General features: G+C 39.5%; 1 protein-coding gene across 5 annotated transcripts; it reads right to left on the bottom strand.

Moving 5' to 3' along the window:
- Positions 1-285: 285 nt before the first annotated feature.
- Positions 286-16,299, bottom strand: aspg (asparaginase homolog (S. cerevisiae)). 5 transcript variants are annotated; one of them, XR_010669089.1, is made up of 19 exons: positions 15,786-16,299; positions 14,258-14,384; positions 12,328-12,363; positions 10,353-10,464; positions 10,039-10,164; positions 9,858-9,941; positions 9,108-9,234; positions 8,894-9,006; positions 7,709-7,894; positions 7,506-7,619; positions 6,900-7,019; positions 6,623-6,718; positions 5,079-5,242; positions 3,608-3,694; positions 3,016-3,115; positions 2,862-2,927; positions 2,668-2,715; positions 1,578-1,658; positions 286-1,480 (listed from the first exon to the last, which is right to left on the bottom strand). XR_010669089.1 is itself a non-coding variant. In XM_065966164.1 (18 exons), the coding sequence occupies exons 1-18, from the start codon at positions 16,033-16,035 to the stop codon at positions 1,473-1,475; spliced, it is 1,959 nt and encodes a 652-aa protein (XP_065822236.1). In that variant the 5' UTR covers positions 16,036-16,299; the 3' UTR covers positions 286-1,472. The 5 variants fall into 5 exon arrangements, 4 of the variants coding, with proteins under 4 accessions (XP_065822236.1, XP_065822235.1, XP_065822237.1 ...); XM_065966164.1 differs by lacking the exon at positions 1,578-1,658 and having other exon boundaries at positions 286-1,475; XM_065966163.1 differs by lacking the exon at positions 1,578-1,658 and having other exon boundaries at positions 15,786-16,298.
- Positions 16,300-17,661: the final 1,362 nt, after the last annotated feature.

Raw genomic sequence — 17,661 nt, 5'->3', positions numbered from 1 at the left:
AAACAAGCTCGGTGTGTGGGTTTGATGTTGAATTTCTCCTTAAGGCCCACAGCAGACGCAGTGAATCCAATTATTATTCAGAGCACATTTCTGCAGAGAACACAAAGGAACTGTGCACACTAAGGGAAATGACCTCTACCAATTGGTAGCTCGTGCACTAATTCATAGAGAAAACCGTGTCAAATCAGAGGTGCACATGAATCTTCAGCCAGGAGCAATATATGCAATGTTTCATGCGAGTTTCATGGATTGGTGCAATGTAGGGGCAATCACAGAAGACACTGCTTTGAAACACAAGATTTATTTCTGTTGCTTTTTTTCCACATGAGAAACTGACCACCCAACATGTATCAGTTTTTAAAACACATGACCCTTTAACATTTTTGGATCAGGGAGACAATAACAGCATTGAAAACAAAGGAAAAACATTCCAGTCAATTCCAATGTGTTTACACTTTGAAGTCACATGTAATCCAACACCATTCTTTACACTTGATAACATCAAGGTGTAAAAAAAAAAAAGACCTACAGTCATTACAGACATTAAATCACACAAGGGCAGCAAAACATTGCACATGTTGCACAACAAAGATAAGAAAAGAAAAAAGTAAATAAATGAAGACTTTTAAAAAATATGTAAGAAAACAGAAACCGAGGCAGGTTTATTTCTTAATCTCACTCGAACAATAGTCTGGCTTTCCCCTTTCCCATCTCAAAGGGAGAAATGCGACTTTTCAAGCTCAGCAATCAGCAGAAGAAACAGGCTGGATGAGTCTGGAAGGTTAGCTGCTGGTTTTTGTTAATCCTGTTTGAGCAGAATAGATTGAAAAAGGTTGAGGTTTACTGAAAGTTTTACTGAAAGTAGACAAGTGCGACAATTGTAAAATATTACATATGATTAAAAGGCAAGACAACTTATTAATTTCAAGTTATGTTTGTTCCATTTTTTTTAAATCAGCGTAAAAATACAATCAGTGAACGTACCCTGTAGTAACATTTATTGCTATAATAAGATAGCATTTCTTTATAAAGTCATGTAACAGTAGTCAATGTTTGTTTCAGCTCAATTCATTTAAAAACAGCTCAGGTGAAGTTCACCTTAAGATCCCTGAAGGGACGTCACAATCACAGTGTTTAATAAAATAAAATCATTTGATAAACATTCATTAAGACCATATGTTTTCTCATACATATATCACTGTGCAACAATCATACATACGTTCGTTTACTGATTGCCTTTTGGGGACACCCAAAACAATGTTGTGCTTTGAAAGGGTTTTTGAGGGAAACACGAGCAGTGACGCCTTCAAATAGTATTTTAATTTGTGCTGACATTTAAAGGGAAAGTGAGTCTGTGAAATTGAAGAGGACAGTGGACGGTGTGTGTGGACGGCCTGGCATGGAGCGGCTCTACACAGAGTACAAGTTGGTTGGCTCAACGTCCTCCTGGTGAAGCGGTGAACTCAATCACTTCACTGTTCTTCAAAGACAAAAAGAGACAGAGTTAATATGGAGTGGGGATGAACATGTGTGAGGGTTCACTTCTTTTTATGCACAACACACAAGCAAATGCATACCAGTCAGCTAGGTGACAAGCAGGCGGCACAGGTTTAGCGTTCACATGCAGGTTACAGATCTGATTTATCTGATTGGTTTTTCTGAAAAACAAAACACCTGAGGTATGTTTAGCTAACAATTTATAAGTTCTGATGTAAAGCACTACAATCAATTCACACTAACAATTGAGAAAATGTCACTTTTAGATTAATTCAAAGGTATTTATCGGTTTAGAACTTCATCAGACTGGCACATTGTGTCCTTAAAGGGAGAGATCTCTATCTGCGTCGTGACGTTAAGTGTGTGAAAGGTGTTTTAGGCTATTTGCAGTACTTTGTTTGTAGTCCTGTTCAGGGGCTCCAAGTCCAGTCCAATGATTTTACTGCTCAGCTTTTAACGATTTTGTTCAGAGGGGTGAGGTGTACTGTATGTTGCTCATAGAACCAGGCTGATGTATTGAAAATAAGAATTGATTCACTGAAGCTCCTGTAAAAGTAAGTAATACTGATTGATGACCCTATAATAACAAAAAAATAGTAATAAATGTCAATGAATGTTAAAAGTCAGTAAACTAATCGATGGATTTTACGGAGTCAGAAGATCCTCTTGTTCTTAAAAATACCTTCATCTTCTATCTTCTGAAACCGTTCTTATCTGTTTTACTGGGTATTATCTTTGTGTTATTTGAAGTTTTGCACACAGGCCCCGTGGGCACCGTCACGCGCAAGAACGTCCTTGGTTTGAACCCCAACAAGGCCGACAGAACCCTCTCTGTGTGGAGTATGATGTTTTCTCAGTGTCTGCCTGGGTTTTCCTCAGGGAGCCGTGTGAATTGGCAGCACTCGTTTCACTGTAGTTGTGAATGTGTTTGTTGTGTTTACATGTGTGCTTTTGACCAATGACAGACAATGAGCCATCTAATGCATGCTGGGATATACGATTCACAACACCGAGCATATAAAGTGAATGCATATAAGGATGGAGGCACAGGCAACAGGCACAAGGGGATCTGAACAAAGAAGACCTAGAGTCAATGCAACTTACTAGGAGGGATCTCATGCTCAACACTGGAAATATGAGAAACCCACACAATCACAACATCTCATTTACCTCATCGTCATCATATTCATCACACTCATTCAATTCATCAAAAACGCCCTGAAATTAAACAAGAAAAACATGTAGTTGAGAGGCAATTAAAGTCAGAGAATTACATAGATTGTATAGAAAGTGTAGATAAAAGATAATGGTTAAGCTGTGAGCAATGGGACGTTAAAGCAGCTTGAAAAGGGAACAATGCTAACCTTGGATTTATTGCTCATCAGCTGCACCAAAAATGCCACAACTTCTTTTTTGCCGACAGCTCGAGCCTGTGACAGATGAAGAAGGAAAAACAGAATAAATATGAATATCTATCATTTTAACAGCGTTATCCAAAAAGGGCGTCCAGTAACCCACCACTTGAATGGCATTCTGTCCATCATAGCCTGGTTTATTCAGATTCGCCCCGGCAAGGCTCCAGATTTCCAGGCCCTCCAGGTCACCAATGGCTGCCAGACTTATACACAAGAAATAACAGAGATATTATGGTCGAATGCACAGCTTCACAAAAATCAGTAATATTAACAATATCAAATTATATCAAATTGACACTTGTTGGAGGACAATTGTTGTTTACAGGGACTTTTCTGAAATTGGGGTCGAATGGCGATAATGCTGGGCTTTGTGACGCACAGCATGTTTTGATTTGATCTTAAAAGAGCAATGCTAGTTGTGTCTAAACTAAAGGCGTGTGTCTGAAACTGTAAATGCAATTGTCCTGACAAAACCTGTCGGGTGCCTCAGTTGGATAAATACCAAGGCCCAGCCGGTGTGTGATACACTTGCTGCCACGAGAGATGCAGAGGAGATCTGAAGCTATGCTGCCAGGGGGCATTCCTACAGTTTGTGTAACAGTGAGACAACTGGTTGTACCTGCATCAACTATGTAGGATGGGCTATTGAGAATGGCTGCGATACTGAGAAATTTGTTTTTTTGTTTGTGTCTTACCTGCATAGCTCTGTTCCTGCTTCCTCCAACTCGTCTCTGGAGAAATGTGCTCCCGTCTTTCTCAGCAGCTTCACAACCTCTTTGTGCCTGAGGTAGTAAGAGGACATGCAACAGGACCTTATATTTCTAACTGTATATGAAATGTAAAAACACTATGAGCATATCATGAGTTAAAATCAGCTTTAACTTAAATGAATTAACGCAATCAATAAAGAAACAAACTAATACATTGTCGGTATACATTTGGGTTTGATGCTATCAATCCTAAACGTTAACATTTGGACTTTCATTCACAGTGTCATTGTGTCAGTGGTTTTGGTTCAGCATGTGGGAACATGTTCCTTATCCCATGCAAAAAAACCGCCAAGGCAAGAGTCACCTGTAGTGACATTTGTTGAGATAGCGAAATAAATAATTGAAAAGGCAGACAATAGGTGACAAATATGCAGCTACATTTGATGATGGCTGAGCTTGCTATTTAAAAAGGTATAGGTTCCCCAACAGATCAATTAGAAGTTTAATTGTTTGGAGGAATGCAGAGCTGCAGCCAAACAAACTATGACACAGCCCTTCTGGTTGAGGGTGAAGAAGCCAGTATCTCTCATCTGTGAAACTGGGAGCAGGTTGGTAGGACTGGTTCAGAGGACACTCCCCACATTTGTTCTGTAACCCTTCGTTCTCTTTGCTTCCTGCAACACCTTATATGGGCATTCAGGATTGAAGTGCAATAAGAAAGGTTGGTTGCATGACATTCAAAGTGCGACTCACATGCTGACTGCTTCTTAAAACTCCAGTTCTATGGGTAGGTTTTGTCTCATTAAATACAGGTAGGAAGAGAAAATCAGGCCAAGGTGTGGAACACAGGAAGTGTAACGACAGGTGTCTGAGTTGAAGTGCATCCCTCCCGCATCACAAAGGAAACAAGTCCACACTCGCAGTGCCAACCGTTAAAATAGGACAACAGCCATTTGGCAAGGTTTCCACACGAACAACGTCTTCACCCTGAGGCTCAACATAGCACTAAAACTAAAACATTAAGCGTGGCTGGCTTCTCCCTCATAGACATTTAGCGCAATGTCACTGAAAGACAGAAATTAAAAAAAACTGCTTTGGTAAAAATAAACACAGTCTAAACTGTTGGCTGACAATTAGCCTAATTAGTTTATAATTATTGCCTGGCCTCTAAACTCCATTATGAGCTGCTCCCCTGGTTTAAGCCCCCCTCTCTGACAGACGCTGCTCCCTTCCTGCCATTTAAGCAAAGCCACACTGCCTTGCTAGCAGCAGCTCATTTAATGAAGTCCCCTCTATAGCAGCCATTAACAACAGATTTTCAGGAACACACAGTTTCTGCAAACAGCCAAAAGGGAACATTTAATGTTCTGATAGAAACTTCATAACCAACATTGTTACATTAAGAGATAAAAACAAACACATAAAATCTTATTGATGAAATAAAGGCAGGTCTTACCTGAAGCGTACCGCGTTGCATAAAGGTGTGTCACTGTAGCGATCTTTAGCATAGACTGAAGCCCCATGACCAAGTAGATACTGCACCAGTTTGAGGTGGCCCTCGGAGGCGGCAATATGTAGGGGTGTACGTCCATCATAATCTCCCAGACACAAGTTACTGCCCTATGGTGAGGGAAAACATCAAAACATCTGAGTGCTTCACCTTGATTTTATTCTTATTGGCAAAAAATCTGGAATACATAAAGAATCAAAGGACAAAAATGAATGAATTCTACAAATAAGCATGAACTGTTAAAGCTGTCTCTCCTAACACCTCTCCAAAAACTAATAACAATTCACCAATGAGCCACAACTCTGCAACGCTTGACATTTTTCTTTATTACAATGAAGCATGGCGCTAAAACTTAAAAGGAATCCGCAAAAATACACCATCCTGCTGCTGTACTGTCGTTACCAGGGCAACCAATCTGCAGCTCCAATTAATCCCGAACAGGAATAATACATTCTTCTTGTTATAAAGCTCCAAGTTGTTTAAGGTAATAACTATGTCTCTAATAAAAAGGAATCCGTCTGTGTTAGTGATCTGTTCCAAAGATTTATGTTTTCTACAAGCGCATGTTGGAGTGAGCCAAGGAGAGTTAGTAAAGTATCGACAGCCAGACAAACGCGTTATGGTGCTTTTTTCTTATTTTATTGTTGATTATAACAGATTGAATATCACCAGCCTAATCTTAATAAACCATCAGAGTACAACAAAGTGTGAGAAAAACAAATTATTCCTGGTTAGACCACTGAACTTTGATGACTGTCAATAACTGATCAAGTGTAACAAAATAAAGATGGTCTGTTGAAACTGTGGGCTAATCCAAACACAACCGTTCAAGCGACAAACAAACATGTACATGTGACCGCCTGAGTGACTCTAGGCCTGCCTTACCACGCTGACCTCATGTTTTCTTTGGCCTTAGGTCTGTGTGTTTACAATACTCCTCTCACTGCAGGAGGACTGACCCTGAGATTTTGCTGTTAAAGGCGAACAATCAGTTTACCTTAGTGCTTTGACCCCACACAATAAGCACCAAAAAGATAAGCAGAGGCAAATGCTTAAATGCTGACGTAAAACTGTTACGCTCGGTGTCACAGCCTCAAGAGGCGAATAAATCTGAGAAACAAAAAAAACAGGTTTGGATTTTCAGCCAAACATTCCGTATGTGTGAGAAAAGAGAAACAACAGGAGCGCTTCTGGTATCCCTCAAACAACCTGTGCTTATAGAAGGGAATACTAAAGGAAAACTTAAGACCAAAACTCATTGGTGAACTTGATCCAGGTCCAGGCCCTCAGGATGGTTTCAAACTTAGTGATTTACTACACCCTAAAGAAGGTGCAAGCCGATTCGCGTTGGTGTATTTTAAATGTTTCTAGCCCTATAAATGAAACCCTTTAATATTTTTCAAACATCCTGAGTGCCTAGACCTGGATCATTCCTATTTATAATGTTTTTTTGGTTTTTTTTGTGTGGTGGAGATTTCAGGATCACTTACCATATCGTTTAGGGCTTCCAAAGCCTCCATGTCTCCAATCTTAGCAGCAGCACATGCCAGCGAGGGGGTCAGGGCATCACGGATTGCTTCCAGCTCCTGCAGACATCCCCCCAAAACTTTGATCAGAGAGCTGCTTCGCATTTCAAACTTTACCTTTGAGTCATGTGTTTGAATTCATTGATTTAATTCATTTTCCCACATAGAAAGCTTCATGACAAACTTGACAGAAATGTATGCTTGGTGGATTTAAAGGTCAGCGTAGAAGCGGTGCTGTCACCTCTTTGCAGCTGATGCTGAGGCTCTTGGCGATGACCTGGATGAAGCGGCTGTCGCTCAGGGCCAACTTCGCGCCTGCTATGTCGGCTTTCATCTCACCTCTCAGGTTCTGACCCATCATCTGGACACAAACACACAACTGCTTCACTTGTTTTGCTCATAGATACTGTTTTTACAAGAGTTCTTATAAATCACACAATTACTTGAAATGGCTTAAGTACAACTAAAAATGCCCACATCAGAATCGGGGAGTAGAACACTATATCCAATGCCCCCCCCCCCCACTCATAGAAAATGGTTCCTATGAGGCTCTTCATTGGACACATAATTTCAGAAGTGACCACAAGCTGAATTGTAGCTAATGTTAGCTCAGCTTCTTTCAAGGACAAGATTTGTGCAGCATACAGAGCCAGACCATATGGCAATGATAACAATCACATTAAATCTGTACAGAGTAAGTAGTAAACAGCTGGTAAAAAAAAAAGTATATTATTGCACTAGTATAAGAGGGGTACTTGAAATCAGTCTGTTTAGATTAGATTAAGATGTTAAGAAACATCTTTGATTATTAGTTATCACAACATGACTTCTGAATGCAGACACAAACCTTCTTCTTGGCATCTAGATCCAGCTCTGTTTTGGCCAATAAATAGGACAGCTTTGAGAGGGCAGCCTCTGGAGTCATGTCTCCACCAGCTATCAGCCCTGCATCCATCAACACCTGAGACATAACAAGAATATGAGTTTTGTTTATTTTCATGACACAAATGTAGTTAATGTTGTGAGTCAGTAGAAGTTGATTCTGTGTACCTTGCCAGTAGCATAGGACGCAGACACAGTCCCCCTGAGACATTGTGTGCAGTTCACGATGATGACACCAGAGTCTGTGGCCTTCTTCAGCTCCTCTAACAGGTCAGGACGGTTATCGGGGGCATTTCCGCTGCCGTAGGTCTCCAGGACTACACCCTGCATGGGCGGCTGCAGGAAAGCTCTCACCTGGAAAAAGAAGGATTCACATTATAAACTCCCCAAATTTATGGCCATCTGATCTGGCTGCTCATCTGTGTAGAATCAAATTGAAGAATTAGTATTCCATGTTATTTTTCCTGCAGCCCCTTTCACAAACGCACAAGTCCGTCCACTCTCCTAAAAGCCCATCTGGTGCTTTCTATGCAACCAGTATCTCAGTCACTGGTTGGCTGGCACCAGGAGGTCCTATACCACATCATTAGCCATGGCATATGACTAGAGAGGCAGATGACTGAAATTGCAGGAAGGAGAGCAATTAATCTGAAGGTATTAGCAAGCATAAAGTCACTTGGCACGACCGAGGCAGTTACCGTAAAATGTGAGAAGAAGGTGACATTAAAAGTGCAAGGTTCAGTCAGTATTTTTCTGATGCGATAAGCAGAAATGTTTGATGCAGATTACCAGTGAAGCCCTCGGTGGGCAAACAAGAGCCTAGTGCCCAATCAAAGTGATGCCTCATAAAGGCAGTTAAAGGCTGTAAAGAAGTGTTGATAGTCGGACTGGGCAGTGGGAGCAGATTGAGACAGTAAAGCTGCTCTCCCAGCAGCCTCTGCAGGGGGAGGTGCAGATAAATGTTACAGTATCTATGCCAATCCTCCCTCTTTACAGGGTGATTGGTCATGGCCCATAACTCCTTTTCATCTTTCTCCAGGCTGAGCTTTGATGGCAGTTTACATGACCGGGAGAGTAACAGAAGACGGGTAATAGCACAATTAAATTAAAGTTAACTATTTTATTGCAGTTAGACAAAACAATAGTTTGGCTCAGACAGTTATGTTTGGAAACATAGTACAGATTTTTGACATACATTTTATAGTTTCCTACTCTCATTATTTGATTGAATATAATATGACGTAAGATTATACTTGTAAAGTAAGACGTACAGTATGGCAGATATAGGTAAACATCTTTTACACCACCATAACAAAAGCAACAATGTAACCCATATTACCCAGAATGACTTACAGTTGCAGAAGTGATTCCTGGGAAAAGCCTGAGCAGGCCTACATTCCTGTTCAGTTCGGTACTGACTTGAAACTTCGCTGTGGTGTTCGCCCTCCACACCGTGTCCCAGTTGACTAAAGAAAGAGATGTGTGAGAACAGATTTTTTCTTTTGGATTATACAAACATGAGATTTATTTTCCACATGAACACAGATGCATTTCACCACAGTCCTACTTGTAATATCCACTTCAGCAGTGGCCAGAGGAGCCAAGTTAGGAGAGGAGAATGCATTAAAACTTCCAGCGTCCACCTTGGTCACACGATTTCCCCTGTAGAGTTTATTGTAGAAATACAGACAGACCTGAAGAGAGACGAAGACAAGTTTGATGCACAACAGCTGCTATTCAACAAAGACAAAATCCCTTCAACATCACCTGACTGAACACATACTATAAAACATGTGTACATACATCGAAAGACTGTATGTAGCTCGTTATGAAATGCCTGCCAATGCAAACATGACACAAAGAGAGAATAGATTACACCTTTGAGTGCTCTTCCTTGTTCAGGTAGTTGTTGTTCAGCATTGCGAAACACTATACTTATAAAGTATTCTGATCATACAGGTTGTTTAAGAGAGCTTTTGTTACCTATCAGTGCTGACATCTGTCTTTCTAGAACATGGTGTATTTCTCTGAACTTGTAAATCTATTAAATTTAAGATTTATTCCTTTACATTACCATTTAGAATTCATGAATTGACATCTTTGTAAACTAAACCAGATATAACATTTTGATTGCAATAGAGGGAAGTTCGCAAAAAATCCACAACTGCACATAATGCAGAGCTTCATGTTTTCTTTTCCCCCCTCACATTCACAAATCCACAATTCTTAACATTACTATGAGGCGACCAAACAACTCCTCTCCTATAATCGTATGTTTTGTAAAAGGGGATCGTGTGTGTAATCTTCTCTTCCCAACCTCAGGGATGACAAACTGGCCAGCAATCAGCAGCGCCCCCAGCAGGTTGTCTCTGCCATCATTCCTCATCTCATAGATAGGCACCTGAAGATAGAACACATCTTCTCATAAAGGGGAGTAAATAATACAGAAAAATGTTATCTCACATTGTTGGTTCGACTGAAATGGCAGCAGTTCTTACCTGTGAGCCAGTTAGGATGATTGGTTTGCCTAAATGTTCACACATGAAGGACAGGGCCGAGGCTGTGTAAGCCATAGTGTCTGTGCCATGAAGGATCACAAAGCCATCGTAGCTTTCATAGTTTTTCTGGAGTCAGACACAAAAAGGATTACATTTATTAGATCATTTTAAATGAAAATATATATCAAATTATCATTTTTCTCGCCATATTAAATCGTATGGGCTTTATAAATATTATAGGATTATTGGATGTCCAGCATTTTAAGCAGAACTATGTGTTTTTTTTAAATCTAAAAATGGAGTCAGTGAAGTACCTCAATGTCCTTTCCAATTCTTCCCCAGTCATCCGTGGTCATATTGGAGGAGTCCAGCAAAGGGCTGTACTCTAAGATATTGTAGATTATCCTTTTACTGTCTTTACTCAACCTGCAAGAGGAAGATAATTATCTATGAGTTTCAGGAGACAAACCGAACACACAAACTGGCAAAACAAGCCATGTTCAGTCTTTATTAGTGTATACACTCACTACAAAAAGGAACACGAACAACACATGGTTAAACAAATAATGATTCTCTTCCCTTTGACAAAATATTATTTGTCTTCATTGTGCTTGATTTAAAAGGCTGGAACAAGTTCTGGCTATGTTTGAGAAGAGGGTTTAAGGAAGGGGTAGGGAAGTGCTAGAAAATCCAAGATGATTTATGAAGCGAGACAAAGTCTATTTAGTGGGGCCTTCTGTCTCAGCAGCAGGGTGCCAGAACCTGTTTTAGACACACACACGTTTTAAAAGTGTAGAAGGGAGGGGCATGGCAACGAAATAGAGCACCACGATAAAACTTTTTTTCCATAGTGTAGTGCTTCAGTTCTGTGGAGTTTCCACTGTGTAATATAAATGAAGGCGGCGGGGACATGAGGCTGATTCGATGAGTCATATTGCTGCTCCACAGTCCCGCCTGCGACTCTAAGTGTAAGGCGTCAATGGCTAAACAGCTATGGAAAGATCTTCTTTTAAATCTCCCTTTTAAGAAACAGAGAGCCCCCCCCCCCCCCCCCCCCCACACACACACACATTACCATAGAACAGCCTCGTTACATAAAGATTGAAGCTGAATGGGACAGCAGGTGGCCGAGCTCACATGGTCCAGTCCACCCAACCAGGGGTCCTACAGACTCCCCTCTAATTAGCCTTAAGTCCTCACAGGACCCTCCAACATATGTTGTTGATAATCTTAAAGCCAAAGTGCCACAAGAAAACACTATTTAAATCAACAATTATAAACCTATCTGGTTTATAATTTGGAGCAAAGCTACAAATTTGCATACCAGCGCTAAGATGCCTCATAGCTAAAGAATAATGAATATCTCTGTGTATGAGGGTGTGTATAATGTCCCTGTATGTGTGTTAGGTAAGGACTCAAAAAGTGGGGAGGAAGGTTTTAGATGGGAGGGGGCAAACGGCCTTGTGGTGCTGCCTCTCAGCCTCACATGAGTAAAGCTTTTCAATAAATCAATAAACTAATTCCCTCCTTCAACACAGGCTGCATACTATCATTAGTATGCCCATTAGACTTGCATATGAGTCTACTTCTCATGTTGGAATTAACTATTAACAAATTCAAGGATGAGCTAATATTAAAAAGTAAATCAAACTGAAAAAAAGATAAGGTAATATAAATATGCTCAAATATGAACTAATATCAGTTTTAATATCATTTCTATAGGTCTTACTAACAAATAACAAACACAAATTATTTGTTTTTCACTAAACAGTCCTTCACTGCCTGATTATGGATATCAGATCTTTACCATACACCCAACTCCAACCAGCACCTCTCACAGTAGCAGTCAATAAGAAGGGGGGTATGGAAATTAGTGAGTAATGGTATATGTCTGGTATATCACTGACAATTACAACAGTACAGAGGCTGCTGATCAGCTGGTGGGCTCAACTCTCCCTGCTTCACAGCACTCGCACCAGACGTCAAGACAACATGTTTCAAACATGCAGTGGAGTAGATTATTCTTGCTTTTTTAGTAGGCAGGCAGCAACTTTACACCAACTTAACCTCAAAGAAACTTTAGGCTGTTGGTGACAAGGGTTAATAGAGTTAGAGACGCAAACTACTTTTGGCATTAGCAGCTCTGTGCTCCTGTAGCCTTCCTGGTATTTTCTCCTATTGACAAAGGCCACGTCAGCATGCATTTCCTGTCAGGCAAACACACCCTCACATTCAGCAGAGACTTTAAATCACTTTTGGGCACGCAAAGTGCTAGCAGTGCTACATCACCTATGATATAAATGGTCCATATGGGGCGTTGGCTTCCTGTTAAAGTGACAAAAGCAGTTTAGAGTCATTAGAGTCGTTATTGTTTTTAGGCGGAGAATGAGATGAATCCATTCAGTCTATGTAAAATTGGTCTTGCATTGTAAGAAGACTGGAAAACCAACTACACACCTGAGTATGAAATAATACAAGTACAACAACAAAAGAACAGCTTCCTCTGTGCTGATCTTACATATTGCGCGTATGGTCATTTTTTTAAACAGTAAGTTTGAAGTGTTTGCAAAGCTAAATAGAAACAATTCAAAGTTTCTTTAACACTAGAAAGACCAAGGCAGTCATTTTGACTGTTTTTTAATTTTGCAATGTAATAACTTACTTAAAATAAAACCTATGTAACTACAGGACCATGACTTTTCCTAAATGTGTCTATATTTTATTCTAGCATTGTTATTTTATCAAAAACACAAAAGATTTTTGAGTATTTCTACCTTGAAAGTCCATAGCGGTCATATTGACTGCATGCATTATAGCCAGTGTATCATTTCGGTATTCCCTACTTTTTCCCACTCTTGAAGGTAGAGGTGGGTGATATGGGAAAAATATCATGTCACGATTTTTTTTTGGCAAAATCATGATCACGATTTTATCACTTTTTTTTCATACTGATCTTTAGACAAATTTGTGAGTTACTGACCAGTTCAACCAAACTTATTTCCCTGTATAATGTTTTTAAATACACAAAAACTGCGCTGACAAGTTTAATCTATTTGAAAAACATCTTTGTAGGAGGTCTGGAGGTCTCACCCAGAACATCTTTAGCACCAGAAATGGCTTTCCCTCGATTTGATCAATATTTATGCACAATTTGAAGGTTTTCCTCACCACTTTGAAATTATGATTTAGTTCTGTGTCCTCTTTTTATGTTCATCAGGAACATTTTCACACAGTGATGCATCCATTTAAAAATATGTAGACTTCGAGTTCTTGTGTTTCTGTTCTATTTTAGCCCTGCAGAGTTCCTCCAGCTGGAGCTTCATACAGGCTCTGCAGCCTTTGTTGTTTTTTTATGAAATCATTGGACTAACTTTAGTTTGGTTTATATATAATCAAACATAATACAGGATGTGTTCATTCTATGACACATGATCAAAGTAAGTTCAGCAACTATTGTTTATAACGCTCGAGCCAAGGAGGAAAGAAAGCTTACCCGCCTAAAACCATATAGAAAGAATAGGAGACATATATTTGAATTAATCAACATTGAAAAGGCAGAATAGAGTAAATTAGGATCTGATTTAGAACAGAATAGAACGAAATGTCAGGAAGGAGGAGGATTGCTGCCACAGAGGCTTTAGCCATGCTCCAGAGCCTTGATGAGGCAGAGTCTGATGGTGGCGCGGGTTCGGATATGGAAGGTGATGTCTCCTGGTCTCTCGAAAGTTCATCTGACACTGGCTCTGAGATTGAACCTGAGAATGATACAGAGATCATTCCCATTCGCTAAAAACGCCGGCTGCTGTTTCCTAGTTGTCGATAAACTATTCAAATTTCAAATTCATTAGAATTTAATGTTTGTGTCCTGAAGTTTATTATACCTTTCACAACATTAAAGATCCATTTATTCTTATATTTGATATTGATTATTGAAATGATATGCAAAAAATTAGTAAACAGTCAAAATGACCGCTATGACCTTTCTAGTAGTGATAGAATGCCGGTCGTTCTAGTGTTAAGATCAATAAGATGCCCATTGAATGAAAAGTAAAATAGTTTCCAAAATAAAATGAGCTATAACAGTGTTTATAAGATACTACAAATATTAGCTGAACAGAAACTGCCAACTCAATGGACAATGAGGAAAATAAATCATAATCATAGATGAATCACAGATATGTGCTGACAGAGGAAGAAAAAGAACTGTAGGTGTGCTTACGGCAGGACCAGGCTGTTCTCAGATCCATAGTATTCATACATGCAGGTCTGCTGGGCATACATCTCATCGTGTAGGATGGGCAGCTTGCGCAGGCTCTTGACAAAGGCATTGGCTTTCGGGGCAAGTACTGTGACAAAAGAAAGATTTGAAAAAAAGTTGTACTTGTAAGATTTTAAAGCTTTTTACAGGGGGGCCATGAATAATCACCTCAAGAACATACATCAGTCTCATACTGAACCCTAGTGGTGGTTGTCAGAAATGTAACTGGTGCATGTGCTGGAAGTCCATTATTGTAGCTCATTAATATTTTTTATGCTATTTTACTCGTCACTTTTTCAACATATGACATATATCCACATCGAATACAGCCTCACTTTGGCTGTAGAGCACATGTGGTATACTGTTCCCTCTCAATGAACACCAGCAGAAATTCTTCATGTCAGGTCAACAAGTGACAACATGTTACTGCTGACAGTCAAATGAGCATAAGACCTGAAGTCATCTACTCAATTCATTTAGTCTTTAATTTACAAATTCCATCACAAGGATCTGTATGAAGATATTTCACTGTGAACTTGAAAGACCATGATGGTAAGCCATATCTAAAGAAAATAATAACACCTTCAAAGTCTTTACAGTGTATGAAGACAACCCCCAATTCAGTAAGCAAACATGTGATTCAGCTCGAGGATTTGAATTGGAAGTGACAGACCTGCAATAACAATGACTATGCATGAAGTGTGTAAATAGTACAAAGCAAATATTAAAAAAAAAAAAAAAAGGTCCTGAACACATGAAGTAAAATATTGATAGAAAGGACTTGACTGGGGGGGAACTTTTCTCAAATTGCACCTCCAGTACAAAAATGCATCCTCTGTGTTCACAAAGCAAATATCAACACGGACACACAAAGAAGCATAAACAAACGCAGTTAACTCTTATGTAACAAAGACATCTGTGCTAACTTTCGCCAAAGATAATAAGACCTTTGCCTATTTTTGCCTCACTCCATGCTCCAGATGTTTCCCAACAACTCATGTCAACATCTGGTTATTCATTGAAGGAATCTGTTATGTTGTTCCAACTGCATCATATCGTGCATCTAGTACAGGACTGCCTCTCACGGGGATTCACACATTTCGGCGAATTTTGGTTGTCTTTGTCCAGAGTAGGCAAATTCCAAGAAATTGTAGTTTATGATATATATATTTTTTCCTTTCTAAATCTAAATGAGCTGCTGGTTGTCAACCAATGAGAAAAGCTACCCATTTGGCATTTAGATTCTATAACTATATAAGGACACTTTCCCCATGTGTAAACACACAGTTTGCTATGTTCAGTAGTGTAGGCTGCGTGCAGGACTATTTTAGGATGAACTGGTAGTCACGCGGCGTTTTTTTAACTCTCCCTCACGCTCACAGTAACATAAAATGTCACATGACGAACCTGTCAACACATGCCGAAATCGCCAGGTCTCAGTTTGGCTGTGGATGAAAAACAACAACAAGTTGAGCTAGCTTGTCGCTACCGTTATCGTGAAGTGTCATCCCGATGGTTCCTCCAGTGTTGATGACCAGCACGCGCGCCTCCGCAGTGGTCGGTGAGGTCAGCGGCTCAATGGTCTCTATCGAGTTGCAGCTCGATAACTTTCTCCTTCGGGCAGGATGCAGCGCTGTGTTCCGTGGAGGACCAACATCCGGCGAGTCTAGTAGGTCGAGTTTTGGTTGTGACAAAGCTCGGGCGAGAGAAGTCAGGTTGTTAAAACTGGAGTCCGCCATGACGACTTACGAGTCAACCTGTGCTGCTCCTTTAAGCGCGTGTGTTTAGTGTTCACGGCACGGTGGTCTTCAAGTGCTACAAACAACCTGAAACACGGCGTTTCTTCTCCGCCCTCTTAGTAGAAACGCATCTCCCAAAGGAACGATTTGACAAGAACTGGGAGTGAATCCATGTTTTGAAATGTGTTTGTGGGAAGCCCACAAATCTTCAGTGTCTCTCATCTAGGAGGACCCCTCTATAATTTTGCCCTTGAGCCGCTGATGGAAGAGGAAGACAACTCTGACGTCAATGTGGGGGTGTGGCCTAAAGTGAAACTAACTTGATGGACACAAAATCAACAAGAAAACTGGTGCTTTTGGGGAATTTTAATACAATTTTACCAGAACACTAACCACAAAAAACTTAAGATTTGTGTTCAGATTTCTTTATTTTTATTTCTGTATATTTCAGTCATGAAGTTTAATTAAATAAAAGTACAAGTACTTACGAATCAAAAGTTAGAGTAGGCTACTTCATTTATAGAACATCACAGGGCTTCTTCACAGTTTTATATATTCTAAATTTAAGCTTATAAGGAAGGTTTTATCATGTGACACAATTTCTGTTTTCTCAAATGTGGGTTTATATGTAATATAATGTCAAACTTTTGAGTAGAAATGTATTACAGTGCATCATTTCAAAGACTTATTCGATTTGTCAGACCTTAATCTGTAGCTTTTGAATAGATAATTCCAGGCGACTAAAATTGACAGGTTAATTTTGAGTCTGATTAATGTATGCACAGATAAAGACATTTTTAGAGCTGAAATTGATTTCCATCAGACTAGCAAGACAACAAGTAGTGTTTGTCTCTGATTGTAGATCTAGGCAGGTATAATGCAAAGTGGGGTTATTCTCACAAAATATAACGGCCTGCTGTGGCTGACATACCATTTATTAAAAGTGATGACCTGTAACCATCGATAAAGATATATGCAAGCCCATAGGAGATACAGATTTGGACGACCATTTTCTGCAGCTTCATAACTAAGAGTTTCACACTGTCACATTGTTTATAAAATGTAATTTCCAACAATGCTACAAACCTATTAAAATGTCAGTAATAACCCTTAAAGTTTTGCTTTCAATTTGTATAGAAATGTTATTATGTCATTTAATAAACGTTAGATAACTTGTGTGGATCTGTATAGGTTCCCAAATGTCTTAATAACTTAACAAAAAAGGCAGTTCCACAGGTTTTCTTTTAATGTTCAATGATTGGCAGGTTAAATCTATTGGCAAAGAAGCAAAAGCCTAGTGATACAACATTAGAAGTTAAACATGGAAGTCACTTATCTGTCACATGGCATACAGTGGTTAAGGGGTTTAGTCAATTGAAACAAAGGGGTGTGAATAAATCATACTTAAACATTTTCACATTATTTTATCTATTATTGCTTGTCCTTTAATTTGGGCAAAACAATCATCTTATAAGCATTGAGTTCAGACTGTATCACTAAAACACTTGTGATATGTTGTAATCTCTATTTTAGAAGGCCTACATGTGGACTGGGAGATCATGAGCCATAGCCTACATAAAGTGTGGATAAGATTTATATATAACATGGTTTATCAGTTAAGTATGA

Source organism: Labrus bergylta, chromosome 18, assembly GCF_963930695.1.
Source record: "Labrus bergylta chromosome 18, fLabBer1.1, whole genome shotgun sequence".
Taxonomy (NCBI): domain Eukaryota; kingdom Metazoa; phylum Chordata; class Actinopteri; order Labriformes; family Labridae; genus Labrus; species Labrus bergylta.
The sequence above is the reverse complement of the archived record's forward strand: the minus strand, read 5'-3'. Positions and strand labels throughout refer to the sequence as shown.